The following is a 17,038-nucleotide window of genomic DNA, read 5'->3' as shown; positions in this document are numbered from 1 at the left end:
GGCTACACAATTACAGTATATGAGCATGACTGGCTATTCCCCTTTATCTCTGTGGATTGATTTGTGGTGAGCACCTACACCTATAAATGACCATGTACTGCTTTAAAATATCCACGTAACAGGGTCCTTTGACCAATGTTGCTTTTTTTCCTAATTCAATTGATTTTTATATGTATTTGTGTAGCCTTATGTGTATTTACAGAATGGTCAGTTGCAATGTGTTTACTGTGACTGTCTGTTCATATCAATTTTTTTCACAGTTGTTATACAATAAAACAAACCTTTAGTATCATCTCCAATAGATAATGAACACCTTTTCCCTTGTTTTACTGTCATTTCACAGCTAGTATTTATTACGTTTCAAATCACAGCAGAGCCAGCTGTCACACTTAAAAAATTCCACCCATTTATTATCAAAATACATGTAATCCAGTTTAGGTTTACAAGGGAGGGCCAGAGCATCCTATACAAAGCACCTGTCCTGGTTGCAATGCCAGTCCATTATAAGCATACATTCACGACATACATGTCAGTTATTTCATACATGAATATGTCCAAGTCCAACTATAAGGCTACTGCAAAATTCATTTTTTCTATTTTCACTTCTACATAAGTGCCATCATAACAAATACCTTCTTTACGAATTAACTGCATTTCTTAATAATGAAACAAATCATTAATTCATTAAATATTCAGTTAACATCAGTTTAGGCAGCGTTACTCACAGAACCATTAAGTTCTAATCCAGTTTCATTCATTAATAACCATCTTTTCAGAAGCATGCCACTTTTCCATCTTTTCATGTTACATTATTGCAGCCAAGTGTTTTGTTCCATGCTCTGGATATTCATCTCTTTGTGGAAACCCAAAGGCAAGTACAAAGCAAGCATTGCCTAAGACTATTAATGATGTCTTGTCTAGTGCAATATTGTAATATACCACCTAAATCAGAGGGACTAGCCATTTCACTTACATTATTGCTGTTAGGGCTTTTAAAAATGTCCTCTGTCCATTTTCAAATATGCTTAACCCAATTCATGGTCATTGGGCCAGAGCCATTTGTAGTAATTTTGGGAGTAAGGCTGTAAATACTATGGTGGGCTGGCGTCCTGCCCAGGGTTTGTTTCCTGCCTTGCACCCTGTGTTGGCTGGGATTGGCTCCTGTAGTTAGGATATAACGGGTTGGATAATGGATGGATGGATGTCTGTAAATACCTGTGGACAGACAGCCAGTTCATCATAGAGTGCGCTCACACAAATTGCGGCAATTCTAGTGTAATTTTAGGCTATACAAAAATAAATTGTATTGTATAAGCACATTCGTGCAAAACTAGGAAATTAATTCAACAATCATCATAGTCTACATAGCATTATGGAGTAGGAGAAAATCCAGAGTACACAGAATTAGGGTTATGCATATCCCTCTTCACCATATATTGTGACATGGGCACCACAGTGTGCTACGCCAGTCCAAAACAAGTAACTTCTCAAATAGCAGGTTTATTAAGAGCAAGCCAAGATATTAGTACAAAATTAACAGTGGGAGAATATCAGATCTTCAAGCAGAAATGGAGCCGTGGCTATACAGAATTTGAACCTGTGCCATAAGGTGAAGTTGATTGTCCAATTTGTCATTGTCCATAAAATCAGTCTCCCAATCACCTCCAAAATTGCTCGTTTTCTTCAAAAAAAACCATAACCACATGTCTTCCATAACAATTTAGATTTTACCTCCTGACAGCAAGCATCAATGGCTACTGATAGTAGGGCAGTTTAATACTCCAAATTGTGTTTACATAAAAAGAAATTATCCAAACCCCCTCCAGAGTAATAAACACCTCCAGCAAATCCCAAGGCACCCAATCTCCTTCTGGTGGCTCCATGCCTCTCCCTCATACCATCCGTTCCCTAAACAGGGTACAGGACTACACCTGTGCTATGTAGGTGTCTCGCATCCTACAAGTACCCACAGTGCCCATAACCACCTTCAGATCAGAGGCTAGGCGTTGTTGCTGTCTCCTGATGCCCTTTGAATTATGGGGAAGTGTTTCATGCTTGCCGTTCCTTTTTAGACCATCTGCTTTACTTGCATATAAAGTGAATTTCCTGTTATAGTGGATTCTTCTCCAATTTAGACTTGACTTTTCTCTTGCCTCTTTATGCCCCTTTTCTACTGGTCACTTTTTATCATATTCATAGAAGAAATACAAAGTCAGTTGTGAGGCAGCTACAGTAATCACTGCACCACCATGATGCCTGCCTTTAAAAAAAGTTCAATACAGGAAGAGTGTGTGTGTGTGTGGGTGTCTGTTAAAGAGATAATTATAATATTTGTATTTTTTTAAATTAAATTTTACTGTATTTGTATGTTCAGCATTAAAGCTTGCACATTAGAAGTTTCCTACTGAACACTGAGAAGAAAGTTTTGCAGAATGTGTCAAAAACATTCAAGCAGATGGAATGCAAAACCAAGCTAAATGACCAGAATATGTTCAGCATAGTAACACAGTAATTAGTGCGACTGAACTCCCGGTTTCTGTCCTTGAGGAGGTTATACATTTTTTCCTTTCTACAACCCCACAGACCGTGATACTAAATTGTTCTTCTGAGCATAAGCAGACACAGTGATGGGCTGACGCCCCTTTCAGGTTTAGTTCTTGGTTCATACCTAGTCTGCCACCATAGGCTACAGGCCCACCATGACCTGAAAGTGGATTAATATAGTTTGATAATGTTGTTTATGTATAAGAATCACATATCGAGCAACTATCAGTGTGGCATGTAATGTGACACGAGTTTTGAATTTAATGCAAACTTCTTCTTCTTCTTTCAGCTGCTCCCATTAGGAGTTGCCACAGCGGGTCATCTTCTTCCATATCGTCCTGTCTTCTGCATCTTGTTCTGTTACACCCACCACACTACATCCATAAACCTTCTATAAGGCCTTCCTCATATCACTTAAAGTAGCAGGTTTATGCTTAATTTGATTTTCTTGTTGATAAGTCAGATGTGGTATAACATGCGTAAACAAGTTCTGTAATTTAAGTAATAAAGTAATTTAAAAGACTCAAGTGATCCATTCAGCAGCAGACATTCGTTTTTGTCAGTTTTCCTTAGAGTGGAAAATGCCATCAGAACGTTGAGTTAACATTAGTGTCCTAAGACTTCAAAACCAGGGGAACTACCCACATGACACATGACATTCTTTTTTAGGTAAATTTACAGATAAGCAATAGGAGATTGGACACTTCAAAAGAGTTTTTCACAAAATACTACAAGTCCGAAATCTGTTTATTTATGAAATATATCATGCATGCTCTCCCAACATGTACATATTTCTGGAGTTTATCATCACATATTAGTCAGTGTAGTGTGAAATAAAATATCCACCTATGTGAATATCTGGATAAAAAGGTAAGCTTGCCATCTGAGTGTAGAGTTCTAGTATGAAAGCCCCATTACACAACCTCAATGGAACAGTGTGATAGCCTTTGTATGCCAGTTTAATAAAAATGGGCACATTACACTACCATTAAACCTGTATATTTAACTTTTCTGCCTATAAAAAGGTGTCATGTACACCTGTTGAATAAAAAATATAATTTAAAAATATCTAGAAACCTGAACCGATGTGTCAGTACACTGTATTTCTCAGAAGTTGTTCTGAAGAACGCATCTAATTACATTTACTGCTACATATATGCACTTTTAATGCACTGTATTATTAATTTCAATGATGTGCATAATAAATAAATTATAAATTAACATGGTGGACTTTCTTTTCTTGTAGGATACCACCTGCATGCTAGACCATGAGAGTCTTGGATTTATGACTTTAAAGAGAACAAAGAAATAAATACGACCAAATCAAATGGAGGATCTGTATAAGGATGATCAGGCTGGCGTGCCTCTGGATATGACCACTCCCCAAACAGCGCTCGCTACATCAGGAGGCGGAGGAGTAGGTGGCAATGGAAAACTTGAGAATGGCATGACCCAGCTGATTACTGCAGAAGCATGGAACATTAACCCAACAGGCCTAATGAAAAAGGCCTTATCGCCGCTGGTGGCAGTCCCTGCCCCTCCTATGGTGACACCTCCAGCCGAGTCATCTGGGGGAGTAGCTTTGAAAGTAGCCGCTACTGTCCTCCAGCCCATCTGTCTTGGTGATAGTCCAGTGATGTTGCCCATTCACTTGCAGGCAGCAGGCAGCACAGCACCTCAGATCAGCCCTTCTGGAAACACTTCCTACATTATGACTAACCAGGGGCCAGTGCCTCTTCCAATAGTGTTAGAGCAACATATGTTTCAGCATCTGAACTCTCCAGTACTGCCTCAAGGTGTTCCTTGTCCTACAATATCCTTGCAAAACAATGTTTTGTGCCAGAACTCTTCAGTCTCTTTTGGCCAGCCGCCTTCACTGGACCAGAAACCCTCTAATCAAACGCAGGATCCTGGTATCCTTCCTTTATTCCAAAATCCAGGTTTTACAACCATTCTTCAGGATCTGTTTCCCCCCCAAAACAACTTGGGTCCATCCACTTGTCCTTCCACAAACTCTGCGCCTGCCGACAATTTTTCTTCAAATTTTTTCACACCTCCAATTCCTCAAGCCTACAGCTCACCTTTATCTCCCTTAGTTCCTCCTGCCATTCTCCTTGTTCCTTATCCTGTTATTGTCCCTCTTCCAGTCCCAGTACCCATTCCAATACCTGTCCCTATCCCTGTCCCTCAGTGCTCAGACTCTAAAGTTTTTTCAGACTCGCACAAACCTACTTGCACTACAAACAAAAGCACCCAGACTGGAGTCAAGGAAGCTCTAAGCCCCCAACATCAGCCCTATAGAGACGTCTCCATGCAAGCGAGTCAAATAACAGCTCCTCCTACTACCGATGGGGAGGTCCTAGATCTTTCCTTCAAAACCCTGACTTTACCAACAAAGCAAGAGTTACCATTCCAACAGGACAGCATCTTGGATTTGTCTGTGAGCAGTGTCAGGAAACGCAGTTTCCCTGTCACTCATTGTGATAATGCTAAGGACCCATCACGAGGTCTTCCTGTGGAACGCCCGACTTGCTCTGGAGAAGAATCTTCAAGTTCTGCCTTATCCTTAGATGTCCTAAGACCAACAGAGAGCTCACAGAAAATGGATTCCAAATTGCTTAATGGGTTAGCGTCTGTTGAATTCAGCCGACAGCATAAATGGGTTGTTGACCCCAATAGTAACAGGCCAGGATGCGATCCCAAGTGTGGTGGAAACAACATTGAGATTGTGAGCACCTCGCAGACAGCCAAAGTCATTGTGTCTGTGAAAGATGCTGTCCCTGCTATTTTCTGCGGAAAAATTAAGGGTCTCTCTGGGGTTTCCACGAAAAACTTTTCTTTCAAAAGGGATAGCATACAAGAATCTATGCTGCAGCAGTGTTACGATGTGAAGGGTCAGGCAGAGCAACGGGACAGCAGTGACATGCTAAAAAAGCCTCTGAAAAGCAGAAGTGTCAAATTAAAGAAGGTGAACTCCCAAGAAATTCATATCCTTCCCATCAAAAAGCAGCGACTAGCTGCATTCTTTCCCAGAAAGTGACATTTGCATGTCAACAAGATTACTTATATATTGCTATAGAATTAATCTTTTATAGTGACAAACTTTTTTAGCACATGAAAGGGAAAAGAATTTTGAAAAAATGTTTGTTGCCTAACTAGAAGAGGCACTGTTGAAACAAAATAATTATTTAAGATAATATACAGTATAATATACTTAGTGAACCATCAAGTTTTATGGGTTTTTTTTTTTAATTAGAAAAAAAAATTGCAGGCCACCAACATATACACACACACAAAACTATGTGCAAATCTTAAAAACGTGAGACTGAACAGGAAACAGCACACTGACAAAGATCTTTCTGAATTTATGTGCAAAAACAAAACACTTCATTGGTCCCTTTTACTTAAAGCCATGACCGCGATGGTGCCACTGTGGTAATAACAATAATAAGAACAAATCATAATAACAGCAGTCATTAAAAATACAGTATTTATATCTGGGAAATATTGTTAATGCATTCCTTTTTTTTTTGTAGAGCTACATAATTTTACTATATATATATTTTTATTTTGTTATCATGCATGTGCAGATGTAAACGCACCAGTTCTCAACACCCAGTGTTCTTGTTGGAAGATTAAAATGCAAAATGCTGGTCATTCCAGGACAATGAGATCCGGAGATTTGAATGGCTGCAGCTGCTGTCAGCAGATATCACCGAGGACTTTGAGCAGATATTATTTTTATGATTTTTTTAAACCGAATTTTAAGAGGCAAATGTTTACGGAGAGAGAGAGAGCGGGTAACTGCTGTATGGCGTTCCAAAACGGTCATCTTCTTTTATAAAAATCAAGTGAAAAGCAATTAAACCTATGTATGTAAATACCCAAATGTACAGCTTGAAATTATGCTGTGAATTTAATATATAGAACTTTTCATGTTTTGTAGCTGCTAAATTATTTATTGTACAGGATAAATGCATGCTCCTTCAATATATTTAAATTCACTTGCAATTTATTTAAAAAAAAACACACATTCAAATGAGCAAGAATGTTGTTAAAAAATTACAAAATAAAAAAAAACAGACAATTAGATAAACAAAAATATACAATTTGATTTATAACTGCGCCATAAGTAATGGTGTGCCAAGACACACATTTTGCCTTGTATTGTAGTCTTAGAAGTCTTTTAAGATAATGACTGTTCATGACTCTCAGTAGGGTCTGTTCTGTTGAAACAGTTTAGTCTTGCGTTCAAAGCTGTCACAGAAGTATATCTAAAACAGGTAAATGTCTTTATTTAGGATTTGAATCAGTGAATCTAGGTAAGCCCCATTATAACTACAGTACTTAGTTTATAATGGCAATATTAATAAGTAAATGGCAGAATTAAAACAAGGCAGCTTTAAGACTCTTTCAATCAAGAGGCATTAATGTATCATAGAAATTGGCAGTAATTACTGTAGGCTTGTGGTTTCCCTAAAACCAAACAAGCATTGGGACACCAGTTTCTGATTACCGTATAAAATGAGGGTTTCAGAAGACAAAAAAAAAAGGCCCGAAAACATCTGTCATGTTTGTTGTGACACGCCTTCAGGCCGTCATCCTCCTGCTCTGCTTAAATTGTCCTGTCGGCCAGTTTGGATGTTAATAATAATGGTGACATTTTCAGCTATTTCTCCGAGGCTGTACTTCCAAAATGCTCTGTGCAGCTGGAACACAAAATGAGCATATGATGTCATTATTGTCCCATATAGGAGGTCACTCATAAAAGAGGTCTGGGTAATTTTCTCGTAATTATTACACTTTGTGAAAGTGCAGCAAAATAAAATGTAACTCTAAATAACAAGTAAATTACATTAAAAAATGAGGTAAAAAATCTGAGATTCGAGGAAAACATTGAGATCTGACATGTACTGTATGTAGAGCAGGGGGCTCCAACTCCAGTCCTGGAGAGCTACTGTGGCTGCAAGTTTTCATTCTAAGGGCTCATTTATACTTCACGCTCAGAACGCGTACGCGTCTGCATCATGGCTGCCACGCGTTCCCAGTGTTCATTTCACGCGTCCTCTGAGAAGGTCCTCAGAAATTAACGCGACGCGTGCGCGAGTTGCAGTACCAGCAAAAGTCGGGGGGCGCAGTGTGCTAAAAGTCGGAACGTGACGTCAGAATCTCTGTTTACTATCTACATGTGACAGCAAGCCTCTATGAAGATCCTTCGGGGATCGATGTGCATGCTTTGCTGTTTGATGAATGGTTCAAAGCGGTGAAGCAAAATGCCGACATACAGATGCATTCGTGGTGCTTTTATATTCAAGCGTCGCATATTCCCGATCGTAATGACACGATACATTTTATACATCTTTTGTGTCGTCTTTTTTAATTTTATTATTTTTGCAACTTAACAACAGCAACATAATGTATAGCGTTATATTTGAACCACTGAGAAAAAAATAAAGGACACGGTGAAAACGTGTATTTTGTGATTAAAGTGGAAATTTCCGCTTTAATCTCGAATTGTCCACTTTAACCTCGTACTTTACTTTATCATTAAAGCAGACCGTCGTAAACGTCATCCCAGTTTTTAATCGCTACGAGCTTCTTGGACCTGACAGCTGCGGCAAGCAGCAAAAGATCACCACACAGAACAAATTAAATGTATGATATTCCAACTCTCTGCACATTTAGAATCTTTAGATTCATACTTGATATCACTTTCATGATGAAATGCATTAAAGTGTGTATGTTACATTTTACATATAATTTCATTTAAATAATGAATACTGTTAATAATTACACACATGGGGGTGTCACGGTGGCGGAGCGATAGCACTGCTGTCTCGCATGGAGTTATGTTGCTGGTATTCCACACTGTGCTCCGGTTTCCTTCCAAAGATAAGCAGATTTGGGGATTTGGTGCCGCTAAAATGACGCTAGTGTATGTGTGCTTGTATTCACCTTGCGATGAGCGGAGACCTCGTCCAGGGATTGTTTCTCAGTTGTGCCCAATGCTTGTTGGAATGGACACATCCCTGGATTGATGGATTTAATCAATAAACATCCTTTTCAGAGATATTGCGGTAAGGTGTTATCGGAATTTAATAGGTGTTGTAGGCAATTCACAACACAGAGAAGCCAAACATGTTCTCACCGTGATAATATCTCACACTGCCACCTGGTGGACTCCTCCAGCTTTACGTAAAGTACGCGCGCAAGTATAAACACTACAACGCTTGCGTAGCAGGAGCGTCCGCTGCAGCATGCGTCGCGTCGCGTGAAGTATAAATGAGCCCTAGCTCTTTTCTTAATTAGTGACCAGTTTTTGCTGCTAATTAACATTTTCACTTTATTTTAATTGACTTTTCTTGAGACTCTGACTGCTAAATTGATTCTTTTTTCCTTAAATGGCACCTAAAACATAAAATTGATGTGAAGAGAAGCCAAAAGATGGCCAACTAAGTTGGGGCCTCAAACTCCAACCTTCATTCAGTTTTTTTTAATTTGAAGCCAACTCTCATTGCTAATTAAACCAATTATTTAATTCCATGGCGCTCATTCACATGGCAGACATTTCCAAAACTGTTGATTTTCTTTTTTAAGAATGTTTTGTGGACCTGAGCAGATCGACATTACTGAGGCCTTCACTTTTCTTTATTTTCAGTTATTGTGTGATGGACGCAGGTTGTTGCTCATCTGTTGGTACATTTTGTGTCTTAATATTGTTTGGTTACTAATTAAAGAAAAAATAAATAATTAAGGGGCCTGAGTCTTAAGTTGTGCATCAATTAAAATTAAGGCAAAGACTTAATTAGCAGCAAAATCCGGTCACTAATTAAGAAAAGGATTAGAATAAAAACCTGCAGCCACAGTAGCTCTCCAGGACTGGAGTTGGAGACGCCTGCTATATCACAGTGCCAGGAGTTCCAAATCCGAGCCTTTGTGTGAAAATGTGTGTGTAAATTCTGTTTGTGCTTTGCAGATACTGCAAATAGCACCAGAGGCCCTGTGATGTTTGTTTCCGTCATACTTGATTTATTTTGCCGTACAACACTCCAACAAGAGATGAAACTCTGTGACGTGCCGTGAGTTGTAACCCACCTTTTAGCACACTTCACTAATACCTGGTAACAGTTTTGGGAGTTCTTTTTAAATATTATATGCACGAAACATCCATCCATTATCCATCCATCCATTTTCTAACCCGCTGAATCCAAATACAGGGTCACGGGGGTCTGCTGGAGCCAATCTCAGCCAACACAGGGCACAAGGCAGGAACCAATCCTGTGCAGGGTGCCAACCCACCGCAGGGCACACACAAACACACCAAGCACACACTAGGGCCAAGAATCGCCAATCCACCTAACCTGCATGTCTCGGAGCGCCCGGAGGAAACCCACGAGACAAGGGAGAAACCCACGCAGGACCCAGGAAGTGAACCCGGGTCTCCTAACTGCAAGGCAGCAGCGCTACCACTGCGCCACCGTGCTGCCCTTCCATCCATTACCCAACCCGCTATATCCTAACTACAAGGTCGCAGGGGTCTGCTGGAGCCAATCCCAGCCAATATAGGGTGCAAGGCAGGAAACAAACCCCGGGCAGGGCGCCAACCCACCGCAGGGCACTAAACAATAGATACCAATATTTGCTAATTAACTTATATATAAAAACAATACGATTAGCAGAAAAGTATTTTAGATTTAAACTGAATAACCCCGATTACAAAATTATGGGTTTTAAATAGGGCATTGCCCGCTGTGTTCCTTAAAAAGGGATCGAATGAGTTAGTTAATAGCTACAGAAGTATTATGGCACCCTAAAAGTACCTGGTGACACAAACACAAAAATCAGGTCTCAGAGTTCAAATACGCAGCGTCAGGCAACACAAGCGTAGAGGAAAGGATTATTTATAGCTCTCTGTTCTTGGACAGTTTCATCCATTCAGTTACTGAAATCGATTAATCTCATTTTACAGTCATGGACAGTAGGCGCTGTAATGTTTTTTTTTCAGTCCATCTGAAGACTTAAAGTACCAAATTCAATTTGAAATACCAGACCACATTACTGTCTCCTTCAATATAAGAAGAAACAGTCATAGCCAATGTAACTATTTATAAATCGCATCATAACTTTGTTTAGCACAAATTACATCACCGAGAAACATTTGACTCATTTCCTCACATGTACTGTCATTTTTAAGGACCAACATTTGCCAATAATGTAATAAATGTGTGTAATTTCACTAATAAATTGAAGGGTGCTGATATAATACGTATATATATTTTTCCCACAAGTTTAAAAAAAAAATAAAAATTTTAGCATAGATTGTGTTATGTGGAATTACAGGCTTCTGGTTAAAAACCCATTTTTTGTTTTTAAATGTGTGACAAGGGTGGGAATGTTGGTGATAATTTACAGCAAGATTTCTTGTTCTTTATAAATGTATAATGTGTGTATCATTCTCCAGATTTAAAGGTGAAGTATCTCTTCAGAGTTGTGGAGCAGTACATTTGCTGTTGTTGTCTAGCGGATTAGTTTAAGCCATGATGTTTTTTTTTTTTATGTACTGTAAGAAACAAGACTGTAAGCAATTTTGTAAGCAATGAACCTGAATGGAAATTTTCTACAAGGAGCGCAATGCTTTACTTTTTTATGATGCCGTGGGATAACTTGTGTGAAAGAAGAATTAAAGCTTCTGATGTTCTGAGTGGTTTTGTTGTTCTTCCATCTTTAGTGACATTTAATCTCATCTACAGTTCTAATGCCTGGCAACATTGCAGCACAGAAATATCCATCCATCCATCCATTTTCCAACCCGCTGAATCCGAACACTGGGTCACGGAGGTCTGCTGGAGCCAATCCCAGCCAACACATGGCACAAGGCAGGAACCAATCCTGGGTAGGGTGCCAACCCACCGCAGGACCCACACAAACACACCAAGCACAGACTAGGGCCAATTTAGAATCGCCAATCCACCTAACCTAAATAGACTAAAAATATTATTACACAAATTTGGCAGTCGTTCCCGAATATTGGTACAGTTGGGTGTTTATCTGTGAGCGTTGAATATTTGTACAGTATGCTCCATAAACAAAGGTCACAACAAAATATTTCAAGGAAGATCAGCACAGTTACTCTCCGAGTCCAATTTAACGGACCATTTCTGAGCTTCCCTAAAGACTAACCCAGTATATTATAATCTGAGCCTACATTATAAGACCACTGAATGGCGTATCTTAAGGAAGTGCCCTCTAGAAAGAAAAAGTAATACAAAAAAATGCTTACCATTGTATTTTATTAGTTAAATACATTAAAAGACACACAGAATTGTTTTAAAACATTACAGATAATATGTCACAATTCAGGGATTGAGTTTGTTAAATGGAGAAAGGGTACGAAAAACCTTATGCCAAGAATTCTGGAGGATGATGCACATTAGTTTGCTTTTAGTTTAAACTATCTTTCTTTTATTGTATAGATATAGGATGCAGCCATCTTCTTTTCATTTCCAAATTAAACTTAGAGAAGTAAATTAGTGTAAAGTGTCTTCTGGGAAAAATGCGGCCTATAATAGACAGCTGGCTATTTTAAATGGGCATTTTGTCCTATGTAAGAGATGAATTAATTATAACCTCCACACACTGAGCTTTTTTTTTTTTTTTTTTAATCTCTGTTTGGATTTTTAGTTATTTTTATTTCTTCCTGAAAATGTTGTTTTTTAAAGTAAGCTAAAACCCCCAACATTTCATTCAGTTAAATATGGAAGAAGATGATCTGCTGTGGTGACCCCTAATGGAGCAGCCGAAAGGAGAAGAAACAACATATAAAGAAGACGCCATCTTCTTTCTAGCCTTGTTATCATGTCACCCATATCATCACTAGTAAGGTTGGGCGGTATCCAAATTTTGATATCGACAAACCTCCTCCCTATTTTACCTCGGCATACGGTATTACCGTAAATAATAAAAAAATTGTGATGTAAGGCTCAGACAGCGTCACCAAACTGTTGGCTTGTGCCTAAACCGTTCAGAAACTGAATATCAAACACTAATACTGAAACAATAACAAAATAACATGCAGAACAATATTAACAACTTTTATTAGCAACAAATAGCAGTTTATAAAAAAGTGCAAATACAACAGTCAAACAGAATTAAATTAACATAAACATCCAGAACAGTTTTCCCGCGGAGACGCGCACACAAATCAATTAAATTAAATCCCACCGCCTGAACAACTTTTAATAACAAAGAAGAGCAGCTTATAAAAAAGTGCAAATAGACCCACAACAGTCAACCAGAGTTGAATTAACATAAACATCATCCATATTATAAAAAGTATTGCAAAGCAATAGTCCTAAACAAAAACTTCTTTCCAATATCGTTTTTAACGTAAACCAAATAAAAATACCTGAATCAATGAAATAAATAAAAATAAACACAGTGCGAATAGGAACGAATGGCAAGTGGCATCAATCTAGTCAAGATTTCGCTAGAAAAACCAGCATGTTTACTTTGTCCGGCTTTAACAGGGCACGTTGTGGACCGACAACTTTACCTGCGGTGCTGAAAACCCGCTCCGATGGTGTGCTTGTGGCACAGATGCACAGGTACTTTCGTGCCACTCGCGACATCTGGGGAAACCGCCCGGCAGCATTTTTCCACCAGAGAAGTGGGTTCTCGTCTCCCTTGAGTAACTGGCTCCAAACAGTAGGCTGTTATTTCAGCTCCGACTCGGTCCTCTTCGGTGCCGATGCCGATGGGACCTGCCATTGCATCAGATTTTTTTTGCAGCATACTCCCCAAAGTCATCTTTTTTCGTGAGGGTGCAGGTTGCTCCTCTCCCTCTTCCACTCTGATGGCCACTGGACCTGCTGCCTCTAAGCTCACGATCTCAGCCTGTAATTCAGCCTTGGTCTCAGCCAATGCGTTGTCATCCGTCTCATATCCTCCACGGTAACGAGGGTCGAGGAAAGTGCATTTTCGCAATATTTTGCGCACTGAATTGGATTCATACTTGGCCTCCAGCTTTGTTAGAATTCCAATTTTGATTGACTTTTTTAGCTGGAGGTCATTTTCTGACACAGCCAACACATTGTCCCTGCAGAGCTGTAGTATGGGGAGGATACAGGAACTGGTCACATAATTTTCTCCTGACAAAATATCAGTGAAGTCACCGACTGGTTTCAGTGCTTCGTGAACAGCTTTCAAGACGTCCATGTCCTGCCAGGTCAGGGACAGGCTGCTCCTTCTGTCATCAGACAGGACGTGTCTGATCGCTTAGGCTCCACCATTGCCAGTTTGGAGCCCCAGCGAGTTGCGCAGTCCTGCCGACGGACGGATGGATGAATTAATTAATGAATGAGGAATAAATGATTAAATGAATGGATAGGCCTAAATAAACGAATGAATGAATGAATGAATAGGCCTAAATAAACGAAACTCATTTATTTAGGCCTATTTATTCGTTCATCCATCCATCCATTGTCTAACCCGCTGAATCCGAACACAGGGTCACGGGGGTCTGCTGGAGCCAATCCCAGCCAAAACAGGGCACAAGGCAGGAAGCAGGGTGCCAACCCACCACAGGACACACACAAACACACCAAGCACACACTAGGGCCAATTTAGAATCGCCAATCCACCTAACCTGCATGTCTTTGGACTGTGGGAGGAAACCGGAGTGCCCGGAGGAAACCCACGCAGACACGGGGAGAACATGCAAACTCCACGCAGGGAGGACCCGGGAAGCGAACCCGGGTCTCCTAACTGCGAGGCAGCAGCGCTACCCACTGCGCCACCATGCCGCCCTTATTCATTTATTTGTTTGTTTAACGAATGAATGAATGAATTGGCCTAAATAAATGAATGAATGAATAAATAGGTCTAAATAAACGAATGAATGAATGAATGAATGAATAGGCCTAAATAAACGAATGAATGAATAAATAGGCCTAAATAAACGAATGAATGAATGAATGAATGAATAGGCCTAAATAAACGAAACTCATTTATTTAGGCCTATTTATTCATTCATCCATCCATCCATTGTCTAACCCGCTGAATCCAATCACGGGGGTCTGCTGGAGCCAATCCCAGCCAACACAGGGCACAAGGCAGGAACCAATCCCGGGCAGGGTGCCAACCCACCACAGGACACACACAAACACACCCACACACCAAGCACACACTAGGGCCAATTTAGAATCACCAGTCCACCTAACCTGCATGTCTTTGGATTATGGGAGGAAAACTGGAGCGCCCGGAGGAAACCCACGCAGACACGGGGAGAACATGCAAACTCCACGCAGGGAGGAACCGGGAAGCGAACCCGGGTCTCCTAACTGCGAGGCAGCAGCGCTACCACTGCGCCACCATGCCGCCCCCTTATTCATTTATTCGTTTGTTTAACGAATGAATGAATGAATTGGCCTAAATAAATGAATGAATGAATAAATAGGTCTAAATAAACGAATGAATGCATAAATAAATAAGTCCATTAATGTATATTATTCCATTTGGTCAAATTTGCATGCACATTTTTTTTAGGCTAAATAAGTCCCTTATGCGCATCAAGCCTGCATTTATTTGATAAAAAATACAGGAAAAAAATTACAATTTAAAAAATGGTTTTCTATTTTAATATAGCCTACTTTTTAATATAATTTATTTATGTGATTCAAAGCATATATATGCCCCTTTTTTTGTATTTAAGCCCCTGCCCCTGAGGAACTCTCTGCACGTTTTATGCTTACCGTTATGAGACTATGTTTTGGGAGTCCCAGGTCCACTTGCTTCTTGTGGAGTTCATGCTTACGTTGCCAGTTGTGTGAAAAGGCCCTGACAATATTACGGCATAGTCCGAGGGCGTGCTCGGTTTTTTTGTCTCTGGTCATGCAATCCATTTGTGACAGCCAAGTTTAGATTGTGACCGAAGCAGTATAGCCACGGCCAATGCAGGGACCGGATTGCGGCATGAATGTTGGCAGCGTTGTCAGTGGTTATGGCTGAAAGTTTTTTCTCGTCAAGTTGCCATTCCTGAAGTGCAGCAGCAAGATTGTCCGCTGTACGACTCTCAGGAAAATACGTAGTTTGGAGGCATTTGGATTCAAGTTTCCAGTCAGGTGTAATAGTATGGACTGTCAGAGACATATATGGTGTCATGTTAACTGATGACCACATGTCAGTTGTTAAGGAATAACTGTCTGCCGCTGACAGCAGCACTTGAACATTGTCTCTAACTTTACTATATAAATGTGGGACGGCTGTTTGTGAGAAATATTTCCGTCCAGGCAGCGCGTACTGAGCATCTAGGACCTTTACCATGTCCGTAAAGGACTTTTTTTCCACTGTGTGGAAAGAGACCATTTCCTTCGCCAAGTATTTTGTCACTGCATCAGTACAAGTTTTCCAATGGACACTGTCCCTTTTATACTTTGTTGCTTTCCCGAAGGCCCCCACTATCGTCGGCTGCGTACTGGCGGTGGACCTAGATGTTGTTGGTCCTGCATCGGGAGGCGTTGAAACTGTTGCACTGAGTGAACTTGGGTCCATCCTCGCAGCAGTGAGTGGATGGTGGCTTCATATATGCGACCTTAGGTTCGAGGTATTTCCATCTCGCGCGGTCACCTTTTTGTTGCACAATTTGCAAATTGCCTCGTCTGTATTTAACGTCTCTCCCTTCTCGTTCGGTCGAAACCCGAAATACTGCCAAACTGCAGAAGTTGTGTTCTTTTTCGAGACTAGGTCACTTGGTGTGCGACTCGCCATCTTTCCCCACCAACCTCTTTCTCCTCCAGGCTGTCACGTGATGACAACCATGCATACACATTTTTAGGCATTAAATAAATTATATTTAATATTTAATCCTTGTCTCCTATATAAGTGCATTGTTTTTATGACGGTATAACGGTATTGAAACTGATACCGTTGCTATTTTTAGATCCCGCGGGATACCATTTTTCCACCCAAGCCTAATCACTAGTGATTTAACTTTATGTTGAGGAGTCCAGACAAAATAAGGATTGTTACTACTGGTCTTTGACACAGGAAACAAGAAGCATGTCTGTAAGCTGGAATTCTACAGGTTTGTCACTTCCAGATAATATGCCCATTAGTGGACGTCAGTCAATCATAATTCAAATGAAAACGAAAGAATGACAAAATTATCAAATACCAAGATAAATTATAAGTAAAAAAATTAACGCTGACACTAAATTTACAAGGACTGCTCAGTTTCTAAGGCAAGTAAGATAGATTTTGGCATTAAATGAGAACCATAGAGGTCAGAGAGGATAATTTGAATGAACTAGGGGGCTTTGCCCCCTGCTCGCCTCACTCGCCAACCCCCATGCGGGCGCAACGCGCAAGCCACTTCACGGCTCTGCCACTCACATATGAGGAAGCGGATCTACAGTTTAAACAGTGTTATTTTCATGGGAATTGTTACATATCCATAATAGCCCTAACTCTTTTACATTACTGCGAGTAATTAAACATA

General features: G+C 40.2%; 1 protein-coding gene across 1 annotated transcript in view; it reads left to right on the top strand.

Moving 5' to 3' along the window:
• The window catches only part of si:ch211-161f7.2 (retinoic acid-induced protein 2), a 119,786-nt gene extending 113,998 nt beyond the window's left edge, over nt 1-5,788 (top strand). The window contains exon 3 of the mRNA XM_039745032.1: nt 3,791-5,788. Within this exon, the coding sequence (XP_039600966.1) occupies nt 3,872-5,584 (1,713 nt within the window). The 5' untranslated portion in view covers nt 3,791-3,871 and the 3' untranslated portion in view covers nt 5,585-5,788. The remainder of the gene's footprint in view (nt 1-3,790) is intronic.
• The last annotated feature ends 11,250 nt before the right edge of the window (nt 5,789-17,038 follow it).

Source organism: Polypterus senegalus, chromosome 2, assembly GCF_016835505.1.
Source record: "Polypterus senegalus isolate Bchr_013 chromosome 2, ASM1683550v1, whole genome shotgun sequence".
Classification (NCBI taxonomy): Eukaryota; Metazoa; Chordata; class Cladistia; order Polypteriformes; family Polypteridae; genus Polypterus; species Polypterus senegalus.
The sequence above is the reverse complement of the archived record's forward strand: the minus strand, read 5'-3'. Positions and strand labels throughout refer to the sequence as shown.